The 15,331-nt window shown below is 40.9% G+C and overlaps 1 protein-coding gene across 2 annotated transcripts in view; it reads left to right on the top strand.

Annotated features, from left to right (window-relative positions):
* PARVA (parvin alpha) overlaps positions 1-15,331 on the top strand; it is a 180,669-nt gene that overhangs the window by 126,595 nt on the left and 38,743 nt on the right. For both annotated transcript variants that reach the window (XM_061440769.1, XM_061440770.1), the window contains exon 5: positions 6,201-6,341. In XM_061440769.1, coding sequence (XP_061296753.1) covers positions 6,201-6,341 — 141 coding nt within the window. The remainder of the gene's footprint in view (positions 1-6,200; positions 6,342-15,331) is intronic.

Here is a 15,331-nt window from a genome sequence, read left to right as displayed (position 1 = left end):
AGAGATAAAATTCCAAGGTAAATGAGCTCAAGATCAGAAATCACCAAACACATGAAAGTAAGCCAGTATGACAGCATCAGCCAAAACAATAAACTACAGATTCATCCCACAAATGCTATAGATATGAGCAATTGATCAGTTATGGAATATAAAATACATTTAATATGTCAGAAGTTTTAAGACTATTGAAAGGATGATAAAAGCACAAGTAACTATCAAAACTGGACAAGCAAACTATGAGAGAAAACTAAATCGAACTTCTAGAAGTGGGAAAAAATGGAATAATGTAATTAGAAACTTCAATGGATTAGACACAGCTGATTAGGAATTGATGAGCTGGAATATGGCACTGAAGAAATTACCCAGAATGCAATGTGAGAAAGACAATGGAGTGGAAAAGGAGAATTAAAAACAGAGATTAAGAAAATCCAACACATGGCCAATTGGAATTCTAGCAGGAGAAAACAAAGAGAATGGTGTATAGATAATAATTAAAGACATAGTGAATTAAAAATTTCAGAACTGATGGAAGATATGAAGTCTAGATTCAGGAATCTTAGAGTATCCCAAACACGACAAATAATCAGAAATCTTCATAATGAAACCTAAGACACTGAGGCAAAGAAAAGATCAAAAGCAAAGAGAAAAAAAGAGATTACCTATAACAACAGACTGAAAGCTGTCTTTTATCAGGAACAATAAAATCCCAAGGCTATTGGAATGAAAATTTCAAAGTGCAGAAAAATATTGTTAACTTACAAGTTTATATCCAGAAAAAAAAAAAAAACTTTTAAAAATGGGGAGAAAATTAAGGCATTTTAAACAAACATGAAGTGAGAGGGTTTACTACCAACAGACCCTCACTAAAAGGAATTTCTAGAGTATTCTCCACAAAGAAGGAAAATGAACCCCCAGAAAAGATATGAAATGCAACAAAAAATGAAGATATAGTAGAATCAGAATCCCAGACAACTATAGCACTTAAGTCAGGAATAGTGATTAGTTAGTGTACTGAGGTCCTTGTATTATTTAGTACGTGGATAAAGAGACTAATTAGCATAAGACTGTAAGTTAAACACACATGATAAAACTTCTAAGGAAACCACTAAAACAATAAGACAGAGTATATAGCCTCCCTACTTTTAATAAGGAGAAAATGAGAGGGAATAGAAGCCTTAATCTAAGAGATGACAAGGATGAAAGTGGGACATAAAGAATCAGAAAAATAGAGTAACAGAAAGTTCAAAATAAGCTGATACAAGTGAATCCAAGTATATTTGTAAACCCAATCAATGTAAATTGGCTCTATGCTTTTAAAAGATTGTCACACTAGATAACAAAAAATCTTTCTATATGCTGTTTACTAGACATAGTCTTTAATATATGAGGATACAGAAGGGTTGAAAGAAAAAATGGAAATAATCATATCTACTAGACAATACTAATTAAAAGAAAGCTGGGTAACTATTTTAATATGAAATAGACTAAGGAGAAAAACATTGCTGTGGAAGAGTCTCTACATTATTAATGAGACTAACATTACTAGGAAATAAGGACATTTTGAATTTCCCTGGTGGATCAGGTGGTAAAGCATCTGCCTACAATGTGGGAGTCCCAGGTTCGATCCCTGGGTTGGGAAGATCCTCTGGAGAAGGAAATGGCACCCCACTCCAGTACTCCTGCCTGGAAAATCCCATGGACAGAGGAACATTGTAGGCTACAGTCCATGGGGTCGCACAGAGTCGGACACAACTGAGCAACTGCACTTTCACTTTCAAGGACATTTTAAAACTAAAACATTTTATGCATTAAATGTTACTATATAAAAATTTTAAATGTTGGTCAGAATTACAAGAACTTGACAAATCTACCATTAACATATTTCTTTTAATAACACATTAAGAAAAAGTTCATAAAACTAGAGAAGACCTAGACAATCTAAATGACCAGCAACACCTCCAAATGAGTATTCTCATTCTTTTCAACTGCATGGAACACTTACAAATTTTGACTATGTCCATAAAGCCTCAACAAGCTATACAGACCAAATTCTTTGACCATAATACAATAAAAAAAACTTTTTTAAACTAGCCCTCTCCATGTTTTTGGAAACAAAAATATAGTAACTTAGGAATTGTTCATATTGGAAGGAGTAGTTGATGTATTCTAATTCTTTGAAGGGTGGTTACATTTATATAGTATGATATATGTGGTGACTGTGTTTGTTACAATATCTAACAATTCTAACAATTCTGAATGACAACCATTCAGAATACTTGAGTTTATTCTGCCCTGTTTTGATATTTGAGAACTTTTTGAATACTGTTTCATGGTTTCTATAAATAACCTCTGCAAAAGCCTATTTGGATGCTAACTTCAAAAACAACTGAAAGATTTACAATATAATCCTACCTGAGAAAATTTTCTAAATAGCATCCTATTTCAAAATCATGTCTACTACTTTACAACAAGTTAAACTAATGATGAACAATTTTCAGAACTATAATAACATGAGAGAAACAATTTCCTGGAAGAATAAGAATTTGGTAATGGAAATTTTCATAGAACTAGCTGAAATTAGCTGAATAAAGGGGAAAAAAACTAAAGACTTTAAAAAGAAATTATCTATAAATTCTTAGTAACACTGAATGAAGTTATTTAACTGTAGGACTATTTGAGTAGATCTCTTAAATTTTAAGGGTTGAATATTTTTAAAATAATATGAAGGGTAGAAACAATAGAAGAGACTCTCAAAGAAATCTATCTTAAAATGTCATAAAATTGAAATAAGTGACATAAGCTTACACAATAGGGACAGTAATGTTTTATGTTATTTGTGTGCCTAGAGAATATTGAAAACTCAAAGAATAATAAAGGAATTTGGTAAGATGACTGTATTCAAGAAGAAAATTTGTAAGACAATAACTTCTATTTTTACCAGTAAAAATCAGTTGGTAATACAGATATACATACATACACACACAGGATGTTTACTGCAACTTTATTACAAATGGGGAAAAAGTGGAATATAACCTGACTGTGTATCTACAGGGGAACGATAAAAATTCATTCAGGCTTTTCCATAACCTATTTTCTACTAGGCAATTTTGTCTTCAAAGAATTACTCAAGAGGCATTTGACTTGGATAAGCTACAACTACTGAGAAGTAAGATAATATAAGCTATATGGGGACCATTGATGGATGGTGAACTTTCATTAGTTTCTCCTCAAAATGAGGAGAAAAGACATTTTAAACATGCTTCAGAAAGTCCTGTCAGTCCTCCAGTGAGTTGTGGAGAATGGATTAGGTGAATCCAAGAGCAACCTAGATAGCATATTGAAAAGCAGAGACATTACTTTGCCAACAAAGGTCCATCTAGTCAAGGCTATGATTTTTCCTGTGGTCATGTATGGATGTGAGAGTTGGACTGTGAAGAGAGCTGAGCACTGAAGAATTGATGCTTTTGAACTGTGGTGTTGGAGAAGACTCTTGAGAGTCCCTTGGACTGCAAGGAGATCCAACCAGTCCATTCTGAAGGAGATCAGCCCTGGGATTTCTTTGGAAGGAATGATGCTAAAGCTGAAAATCCAGTACTTTGGCCGCCTCATGTGAAGAGTTGACTCACTGGATGAGATGGCTGGATGGCATCACCAACTCGATGAACGTGAGTCTGAGTGACCTCCGGTAGTTGGTGATGAACAGGGAGGCTGGCGTGCTGCATTCATGGGGTTGCAAAGAGTCGGACACGACTGAGCAACTGAACTGAACTGAATAGCAGACAACATTATTTCCTATTCAGTTCAGTTCAGTCGCTCAGTCGTGTCCGACTCTTTGCAACCCCAAGAATCGCATCACACCAGGCCTCCCTGTGCATCACCAACTCCCGGAGTTCACTCAGACTCACGTCCATCGAGTCAGTGATGCCATCCAGCCATCTCATCCTCTGTCGTCCCCTTCTCCTCCTGCCCCCAATCCCTCCCAGCATCAGTCTTTTCCAATGAGTCAACTCTTCACATGAGGTGGCCAAAGTACTGGAGTTTCAGCTTTAGCATCATTCCTTCCAAAGAAATCCCAGGGCTGATCTCCTTCAGAATGGACTGGTTGGATCTCCTTGCAGTCCAAGGGACTCTCAAGAGTCTTCTCCAACACCACAGTTCAAAAGCATCAATTCTTCGGTGCTCAGCTTTCTTCACAGTCCAACTCTCACATCCATACATGACCACTGGAAAAACCATAGCCTTGACTAGACGGACCTTTGTTGGCAAAGTAATGTCTCTGCTTTTCAATATGCTATCTAGGTTGGACATAACTTTCCTTCCAAGGAGGAAGCGTCTTTTAATTTCATGGCTGCAGTCACCATCTGCAGTGATTTTGGAGCCCCAAAAATAAAGTCTGACACTGTTTCTACTGTTTCCCCATCTATTTCCCATGAAGTGATGGGACCAGATGCTGTGATCTTCATTTTCTGAATGTTGGGCTTTAAGCCAACTTTTTCACTCTCCTCTTTCACTTTCATCAAGAGGCTTTTTAGTTCCTCTTCACTTTCTGCCATAAGGGTGGTGTCATCTGCATATCTCAGGTTATTGATATTTCTCCCAGCAGTCTTGATTCCAGCTTGTGTTTCTTCCAGTCCAGCGTTTCTCATTATGTACTCTGCATATAAGCTAAATAAGCAGGGTGACAATATACAGCCTTGACATACTCCTTTTCCTATTTGGAACCAGTCTGTTGTTCCATGTCTAGTTCTAACTGTTGCTTCCTGACCTGCATATAGGTTTCTCAAGAGGCAAGTCAGGTGGTCTGGTATTCCTAACTCTTTCAGAATTTTCCACAGTTTATTGTGATCCACACAGTCAAAGGCTTTGGCATAGTCAGTAAAGCAGAAATAGATGCTTTTCTGGAACTCTCTTGCTTTTTTGATGATCCAGCGGATGTTGGCAATTTGATCCCTGGTTCCTCTGCCTTTTCTAAAACCGGCTTGAACATCTGGAAGTTCACGGTTCACGTATTGCTGAAGCCTGGCTTGGGGAATTTCGAGCATTACTTTACTAGCGTGTGAAAGGAATCCAAAATTGTTCCTTAAGATAGAAATATAAATTTACATCAATAAAATAGACTTTTTTTTTTTTTGCCTTTAAGTATTAAGGGGTTATGTCATTGCATACCTGAACCATTGATTTTAAAAGATACCAGGATAAGTACCACTCAAAGAGGAAAAAAAAAACCTTCAATTAAACTATTACCTGATGCTTTCTTATGACTTGGAATTTTTATGTTCTACTTTTTGAAATTGCTCATGTAGGCTTTCTTTAAATTTACTGAAGTATAGTTGATTTACAATGTTTTGTTAATTTCTGCTGTACAGCATCTTGTAGGCTTACTGAGACATGGACGTGACCACACTGTGAAGAGTTATGACCAAGTTCATCCACATAGACGCAGTGGTAACTCTTACAGCTTCCATCTGGCTGTCAGCAGTTGTAGGGTCCCATCAGTTTTAAGACAGCCTGATTTCAGGGATGTTAAAATGTGAAAGGATGTGTGCGTTAGAGTTGATTAAATAGAACACATCAAATTAGTTATCTTCCACGTGGGTTTAAAAGGAAAGAAGGTTATTGAGACATAAATATGATTCATATTGTACTGCACTATGAGAGTATTCAGAACACCTTGAATTAGGACTTGACCACTGCCCAGGGGAAGCATGGAAGGCTTTCTAGTCGGGGCACAGGAATGTCCTTGGAGAAGAAGGCAGACATGAAAAAAGAGGGTAAACCCCAGATATGAGGGGAAATAGCTCAAATATGATAAACTGGGTTAAATGCCCACCTATGGTCCTGGATTCCCTGGAGAAAGGAAAGGCTACCCACTCCAGTATTCTGGCCTGGAGAATTCCATGGACTGTATATGTATATAGTCCATGGGGTTACAAGAGTCAGACATGACTGAGTGACTTTCATTCACTCACTCATGGTCCTAAGGCCTTATCATTTTGGGGTTTCAAGACACAATCCCTAGGTCTTCATAATACATACCAGCAGCACAGTGCCACCATCAGCTGAGGAAGGGACAGCAGCAACCCTCTTACTAGGTGCCAGTATGTATTTGGTGAGTGAGTGAATGAGTGAAGGTGTGAGTGCATGGCTTAGGGTGGTGTGTAGCAAAAGTAATAGCTGTTCTCTTTCCCTTGTCGCCCCAGAGAAACTCGAGAGTGAGAAGCTGAACGTCGCTGAGGTCACCCAGTCAGAGATTGCCCAGAAGCAAAAGCTGCAGACTGTCCTGGAGAAGATCAATGAAACCCTGAAACTTCCTCCTCGGAGCATCAAGTGGAACGTAGACAGTGAGTTTTGTGAAGGGAAATGGGATTGGTACAGGACACCTGTGGGGTTTCCCCAGGAGGTTGCATCATAAGCTGGGTGGGTGCAAACCCATACATCTCTGAGCGAGATCTGCCTTTCCTGAGAATGCAAGCTCATCACCCTCATCCAAAGGAATCTGAGGAAGACCACAAAATGTCAAAATCTAGTGTGCTTTTTCTGTAAAAGACATTCTGTAGAAACCTCATGTAGATTGTTGGGAAGGAAACTCCTGCTCATTGAGCTACGTCTGAGTCCCAGCACAACCTTTTGAAAAAACTGTCTCCAGCTTGTCAAAGCTCTGGAAAGTGGAGATCCCTAGTTTGAGCAGCTGAGAAGCGGGGAGCAGGGACTTGGCTCTATTCCAATGCCCACCCTCTTCCTCTCACCCCCTTACTGTCCAGAGGGAGCAAAGATATGGTTGAGAGCATAGGTACTGGAATAGGATTTTAAAATTCAGGTTTTCATGCAAGTGTAGCTCAAGGATCTCAGAGAGTATAAATGGTTCATTCTCTTGCTGCCTCAAGGGCCTGGCTGTCTAATATGGACCTAATTGAGTCCATATCAGTCAACATGAGATCAATAGATTTGAGCGAATCCAGTAGCAACAACACGTTTTCCTATCGGGAGCCCAACATTGTTTTGTTCTTTGTGATAGAATAAAAATATGCATTTAGATGGATAAAATGACTTAGATTGTAGGTTTTGCCTTTTAAGTGTTAAGAGATTGAGTATTATATCTATTGTATCTGATGTAGACAACTTAAAACATTTTTTTTTTGGCTGCACTGGGCCTTTGTTGCTGCACGCGAGCCGTCTCTACATGCGCTGTGTGGGCTTCTCACTGCGGTGGCTTCTCTTGTTGCAGAGCACAGGCTCTAGGCACCGGGCTTCAGTAGTTCTGGTGCATGGGCTCTAGAGTGCAGCCTTAGTAGTCGTGGTACATGGACTTAGGTGCTCCACAGTATGTGGAATCCTCCAAGACCAACAATGAAACCCACGTCCCTTGCATTGCAGCCTGATTCTTAATCTCTGGACAACCAGGGAAGTCCTGATGTATACTACTTGAAATGGACGTCTCCTCCCCACCTCTGCTAAGCTGCTAAGTCACTTCAGTCGTGTCCGACTCTGTGCAACCCCAGAGACGGCAGACCACCAGGCTCCCCCGTCCCTGGGATTCTCCAGGCAAGAACACTGGAGTGGCTTGCCATTTCCTTCTCCAAGAAGGAAATTCTTCTGCCATTTCCTTCTCACTCCATGAAAGTGAAAAGTGAAGTCGCTCAGTCGTGTCTGACTCCAAGCAACCCCATGGACTGCAGCCTACCAGGCTCCTCCGCCCATGGGATTTTCCAGGCAAGAGTACTGGAGTGGGGTGCCTTCTCCAACCTCACCCCACCCCAAAAAACCACCTTTTAGACCTGAGAAAGTAAGGTCTCTGACCTCTCCGAGTCAGAGACATAATAGCTGCCACTGGCGATCTCTTCAGCAGGTTCCTAATATCCTTCATTGGAAAAAGATGCCAAGGATGCCTCCTTCAGCATAATTGCACTTTTGCTTGCAGGCGTGATAAGCCGCCTGGAGCAGCACACAGCACGGGGAACAAGGCATCCTGTGCCGAGCAGAGCAGACACCTGACGGTGGGAGGGGGCAGGCCGTCGCTGTGAGCCCCAGAGGCTGCCCCAGGCCGCAGGAATGCTAATCATGTTCAGCGGGGGAGGGAAAGGGAGCTGATCACTAGTTTGGGTAATGTATCTGCATTCTGGAAATCCATAATATTAATAAGCATTAAAGTCCTCCGAAGCTGACCTCTGGTCAGTTTTATTTGATCCTATTTCCTAGTCCTTTGAATATGGACCATCTCTATATACCTCTCCAAAACAAAACACCTTTTACCTTTTTTTTTTTTTTTAATTGAAGTATAGTTGATTTGTTAGTTGCTCAGTCTTCTCCGACTCTTGCAACCCCATGGACTGTAGCCCACCAGGCTTCTCTGTCCATGGAATTCTCCAGGCCAGAATACAAGAGGGAGTTGCCATTCCCTTCTCTAGGAGATCTTCTCAACCCAGGTCTCCTGCATTGCAGGCAATTTCTTTACTGTCTGAGCCACCAGGGAAGGAATGAAATATTGGGGAAACCCTCTGGAGCTCTCTTTTTTTTTTTATTGAAACATAATTGGTTTACAGTATTGTGTTAATCTCTGCTGTACAGCAAAGTGATTCAGTTATACATATATATACACACACACATTCTTCTAAAAATTATTTTTCACTATGATTTATCACAGGATATTGACTATAATTCCCTGAGCTACTGTAGTAGGACCTTGTTTCAAAACTCCTTTTCGTGTATCATGGAATCCAACTCGGAAAATAGGAAAGATGGAATTGTTTTTTTTCGTTTGTTTTTAGGCAACAGAAATTTATTTGCTCCCAGTTTTGGAGGCCACAAGTCTGAGACCAAGGGGTGGGTATCTTGGTTCTTTCTGAGAGCTGCAAGGGGAGGATCTGTTACAGGCCTCTCTCCTGAGCTCACAGAGGGCTGATTTATTGCTATATTTCTTCACATCATCTTCCTTCTATGCATATCTCTGTGTCCAAATTTTCTCTTTTGATAAGGACACTTGTCATGTTGGATTAGGGACTCCCCCTACTCCAGCATGACCTCATCTTAACTAATCACATCTGCATTGATTTTACAAATAAGGTCACATTCAGGGGGACTGGAGGCTAAGACTCCAGTGGGTTTTCATTTCCTTCTCCAGGATGAATTTGAGGCTGACGTGAGCAAATCAACCCTTAACATCTGGCCAGCCCCCCACCTACCTCTCTGTCCGCAAATGTATTTGATGCTGTCTCAGCCTCTCTTCTTGTCATCCATACACTGGCCTCATTTAAATAGGGCACAATATTCCCACCTTTCTAGAACCCTTTCTGGAAGACATTTCCTTGATCTGAAACATTCCTCATTTCATCTTCCCCATCCCCAAACCATTTTGCCTGGTTTAAGATTGGAATTTTTTAAAACCACATCAGAACCCTTGTCTTCAATGGCTTTGAATGATTTGTTTTGGGTTTGCATTCACTTTCATTTCTTATAGGGAAATGTCTACAAGTAAAATAATCACATCTATTACCACTCTCATCTAGCTGTTTTCATTTTTTTGTCATTACTATCCACATCAATGCATAGTTTTTCATATTTTTACTTGATGAAGGCATGTACAAACTCATTTTGTTATCCTCTCTTAATATTACATCATACGTATCTTCTATATTCGCATGTGGTTTTTGTAGTTATAATTTTTGATAGCTGCTCTGTTTCCTGGGCTAGGTGTCCCATAGTTAACTTAAACCCTATGTTGACATTGATCTTTTTTAGAATGTTTTCCAGCTTATTGCTAATATCAGATAGTGCCGAGTTAAATGTTAGGTTGTGACTCTTTGCTTTTCTTGAATTATTCTCATCAGATAGCTTTCCAGAACTGAGACGAATTACTAGGTCAGAGGGAATAATTATCTCAGGGACCAGCTCCCTGCGATGCCTTGGGGCTTCAGGCTGCAGTGGTTTCTGTGATAAGGAATACGGCGGGCATGACTCCCAGGGCAGGCTCTAACCCCTCCTCTCTTGGTTATCTTCCCTGGCTCTTTCTGAGGACATTGTGTCATCTTTCCACTCAGGATCAAGATGGCAGGGACAGCACTGAGTTTCCGAGGTCCTTGATCCATGGTTTTAGGGGATTCTTCCTTTTCTTTTTCTTTTATTCACAGTAATAATTTTTATTATTGAAAATTTAGAAAATACAGTTAAAAGACGCTTAAATAACATCTAACATATTTAACATATTTATCATGCTGTATGCCTTGTACTTATCTAAACACTTTACATATTTTGAGCCTTGCAATCGTTATTCAACCATCTGAGGTAAAGATTCTACTGTCCCCATTTAACAGATGGGAAAGTTAAGGCATAGAGAGGTTAAGAAACAATAAATGTAAGCTTCCCAAGGGCAAGGATTTTTGTCCCTTTACTGTTGTATCCCTAAAGCGTGGAAAAATGATTGGCAATACTAAGAACAATACTATTTGCTAAAGGAGTGTCATTGTTCAAGGTCACACGGTGGGTGAGTGGTGGAGCCAGGAATGAGACCCAGAGAGTCTGGCTGCAGAGCCTGGGTACTGAGCCCACACGTACTGCCCCCAAGAGCTGTCCATCAGATACAAGCACTGTCAGCCTTGTGATGTTCTTTGGGGGTGGTGTGTGTATGTGTTTGTAAGAACTAAATACATCAATAAATGAATAAAATGTGTGCATATACTTTGCATATAAAATATATTTTTATGAAGATGAGATAAACCTGTATATATGTTTAGAAAGTGTTTATCTTTACAGATCATTATCCTTCTTTATGTCACTTTTTAAAATCTAATATGATATAGATTAGGTATATCATAATTTACTTATGACAGATTTTAAGATTTTTTTTCCATTTTCTCACTAATATCAGTACAGCCTGAGGAGTTCTGTCTGCTCATAGACATAATTACTTCTTAGGAATAAAACCTCAGCAATGTTAGTTTAGAGCCAAAGGATATGTACATTTTAAGGTCCTAACACATACTGCCAAACTGCCTCCTCCCAAATTGCACCAATTTCTGTTTCCACCACAATTCATGTTTGGAGAACTATTTCTCACTTAGCAGCACCCTTGAAACAGTTTCCCAGCCCTGGAGCGACCTTCGTGGGGTCTGCAGGGCCCAGTTTATACAGTGGAGGCCTGGCTTCTCAGCCCTGCTGTCGTTCTGCACGTTTCCACCCTGACTTGAGCACAGGCGCACAGTGGCCCTGCATTCTGCCCGGCATCAGGGAGAAGACACCCGGAGATGTGCTGAGAGATAAAAGGATGAGAGTGCCCAGATACACAGAGGTTGTCAGAAGCTTTCTTAATTGAAATGATAACATGTCTTTATTCTAAAGAAACATTTGAAGCAGTAAAAAAGAATCTTTCAGCTATAGCATTTTTTTTTTTTTCACTTTCCAAGGCTTGGCAACAAGTACATGTGTGTATGTGTGTATTTGTGCACATATGTGTGTGTGTATTTATATACATGTATGTATGTGTGTACAAATATATGTGTATTTATAGGCATAAATCCATAAATGTATATATTTACCTTATTTCTAGTTCTCTTTAATATTCTTAATATTTACATCTATCTACTTTGTCAATGATTTTCAATGCATGCAAACTGTCTCATCTTGTGGATGCCCTATAATTTATTAAAGCAGTGACTATTAAATCGTGCTTGTCCCAACCTTGGGATTTGCAAGGACAATCTCAGGCATCACTGAGGAGAAGAGAAGCAGCTCCGTAGCTAGGATAAAGGGGCCAGAGCACTTGTACTCCTTTTCATCAGTTTTGCCTGCTGGCTTTTGGAACAAAGGATTTCTCTGCTTGCTTTTTTTAAAAAAATTGAAGTTAGACTGCTTGTCTGAACCATCGTCTTACATTTGGGTGTGCGTTTCCCAGATTTTTTAAAATGATAATATATTAATGATAATTACCCATTATGTTTTATCACAGCATACTGAATATAGTTACCTGTGCTGTGCCGTAAGGCCTTGTTTATCCACTCTGTGTGTAACACCTTGCATCTGCTGACCCTAACCTCCCAGCCCATCCCCTCCTCACCCACCCTCCTCCTTGGCAGCCGTACGTCTGTTCTCTGTGTCTGCGAATCTGTTTTGTAGATAAGTTCGTTTGTGTCATATTTTAAATTCCACCTAGAAGTGATATCGTGTGATATTTTGTCTTTCTCTGCCAGGCTTACTTCCCTTAGTATGATCATCACTAGGTCCATCCAAATGGCATTATTTCATTCTTTTTAAAGGCTGCTGCTGCTGCTAAGTCGCTTCAGTCATGTCCGACTCTGTGTGACCCCACAGATGGCAGCCCACCAGGCTCCTCCATCCATGGGATTTTCCAGGCAAGAGTACTGGAGTGGGGTGCCATCACCTTCTCCGTTTAATGGCTGAGTAGTATTCTATTCTGTAAATATGCCATATCTTTTTTCCCCCAAACTTTAAACTTAATTTTGTATTGGGGTATAGACGATTAACAATGTTTAGTATTGGGTGAACAGCGAAGGGACTCAGCAACACATAGACATGTATCCATTCTCCCCCAGACCTCCTCATACGCAGCCTGGCACATAACACTGAGTCGAGTTCCAAGTTCTATACAACAGGTACTTGTTGGTTGTCCATTTTGAATATAGCAGTGTGTCCATGACCTTCCCAAACTTCCTAACTGTCCCTTCCCTCTGGCAACCATAAGTTCATTTTCTAAGTCTGTGAGTCTCATTCTGTTTTGTAAGTTTATTTGTATCATTTCTTTTTAGATTCCACATTTAAAGGATGTCATATGATATTTCTCCTTCCCTGACTTACTTCACTCAGTATGATACTCTCTAGGTCTGTCCATGTTGTTGCAAATGGCATTGTTTCATTCTTTTTAATGGCTGAGTAATATTCCATTTATATATTACCACATCTTCTTTATCCATACCTCTGTTGATTACACCACATCTTCTTTATCTATTCATCTTTCAATGGACATTTAGGTTGTTTCCATGTCTTGGCTATTGTAAATAGTGTTGCTATGAACATAAGGGTGCAGGTATCTTTTTGAATTATGATTTTGTCCAGATATATGCCCAGGAATGGGATTGCTGGTTCATATGCTAACTCTTATTTTTTGAGGAACTTCTGCACTGTTTTCCATGGTAGCTACACCAGTTTACATTTCCACCAACAGGATAGAAGGATTCCCTTTCTCCGTGCCCTCTCCAGCATTTATTATTTAACATCCTTTTTACATAGCATGTATGTGATGTGAGAGAGAGAGAAAAAGAGAGAAACTATGTAATTTTCTCTCTTGAAAGTATACCCAGAAAGACAGAGCACTCATTGGAAGAGTCTGACATCTGTATGGTGCCTGCAGCACAGCTCTGCTTTGCTTACCAAGACAGTCAAGGCAGCATACAGCATCACCAGAGTGTGAGAACAAGATTTCTGACCACAGCTTTTCCAGCATTATGAGAAAAGGGAGTGGTAGCAAATGTCCTTACAAGCCTCAGTGACAGGACTGACGTGGTCAGTTCTGACTGGAAGAACAAACCCAGATTTTGCCTTGTCCATCATGTCAGTGGGTCAGTCCCATGCAAGGGGCCCTTTTTTGAAAGGGTGAGTGGGTCACACTGGGTCTTACTTGTGGTACTTGGGCTCTCTAGTTGCTGCATGGGCTCAGCTGCCTCATAGCACATGGGATCTTCGTTCCCCGATCAGGGATTGAACCTGTGTCACTGCATTGGCAGATGAATTCTTTACCACTGGACCATGAGGGAAGCCCCCAGGTGCCTTTTTTAAGGCTATAAATGTTGGGGGATTCTTAGTTGACAAAGCCAAAGGCCCCAAGCTGAAAACTCCTTCTGGAAGGCCATGAGTTAAGAACAGTTCATCTGCTGTTTGGTGGTGGTATTGAGTTGCTGTTCATCAGAGTCAGTGGAAAACCTTCTTTGAAGCATCAGTGATAACAGAAAACTCTAATGAGTTCCCAAGAATGGTCTGAATCATTTCATTTTCTTGGTGATTTCCCAAAGCTTCTGTTGGAGCAGATTTATTGATCCCAGGGCAGACAGAATGACACCCTAATAATGGGCCCAGGTCACACTCACTAACTACACAAAATAGACGTTTCTTTTTCCTTCCTTAAATGCCCCTGTAATTAGACCCATAAGGCTGGCAGGACTTACTTTCCCTGTGAAGGCAGTTAAAGTATCTGGAGACTTTCTCCTTTCGTGAAAGAAAGGGGAGAAAGTTGACATGGTTTAATTGCCTGGATGCCAGGCACTTTCTCATAAGTGATAATAAAAAAATATCCCTGGAGAAGGGAATGGCAACCCACTCCAGTATCCTTGCCTGGAGAATCCCATGGATGGAGAAGCCTGGTAGGCTACAGTCCACGGGGTCGCAAAGAGTCGGACATGACTGAGTGAATTTTTACTTTTAATTTTTACTTAGTAACTATGTAACATCCAGCTAAAGACTAGCAGGCAGGTAGTCTTTCTGCCCCCTTCTGATGTCTATGTCAGAAGCTTTCTCTATCTCCTTTATACTTTAATAAAACTTTATTACACACACACACACACACAAAACCCCACCATTCCTAGGCATCGCTATGTGCTAGGAGCTTTGCCTATGTTATGTCTGGAAGTTCTTACCACCTGCCTTTCTTCACAGGCATTGTTGTCCTCATGTGCGAGGTTGAGCAGGTTGAGCCTCAGGGGCCTTGAATGGCTTACCCACGGCCGTGAGCTCAGTAAGGGAATGGTAGTTTGTCAGGTCAGAACGCAGGCTCCAGTTGGCCTGACCCTGTGTGCCTGTTACATCACACCTTTTGTCCTCTCGTCTCAGAAAGCTACAACTCAGTAGTTCCCCAGCCTTTTCTGGCATACACGGCTTACCATCCAGCACACAGCTCAGCTATAGAAGGCAGCTGGGGCATGAACATCCCCTCCCAGCTATGACCCAAAGGGCACTGCCTGCACTCAGTATGCATGGCACTCAAGAGAGCAACAAAATCCTGGGGTGTCTCCCATGCCTTCCTCTGGTGGTCTTAAAGCCCTGGATGAAGGAAGGCACCCGGTGTCCTGACTCCGTGTTCACTGATTGAGGGCCTGCTTTGTGTAGAGCCTTGGAACAAGAGTAGGGGTGATAACCCATAGAGTTCCCCATCAGATGGGAAGGGAGGGGGAAACAGCAGACATGCTTACGGTCATCGGCAGAGAGTGAAGAAGGTGGCGGTGGCGCCGCGCTGATCAGCACTCAGGTTCCAGCTGTTGTCAGGATCCCAGTCAGAGTGGAGAAGCACCGCACTGCAATCCAGGAGTAACACCATCTAAGAAGTGAATCCACG

This window comes from Bos javanicus, chromosome 15 (genome assembly GCF_032452875.1).
Source record: "Bos javanicus breed banteng chromosome 15, ARS-OSU_banteng_1.0, whole genome shotgun sequence".
Lineage (NCBI taxonomy): Eukaryota > Metazoa > Chordata > Mammalia > Artiodactyla > Bovidae > Bos > Bos javanicus.
The sequence above is the reverse complement of the archived record's forward strand: the minus strand, read 5'-3'. Positions and strand labels throughout refer to the sequence as shown.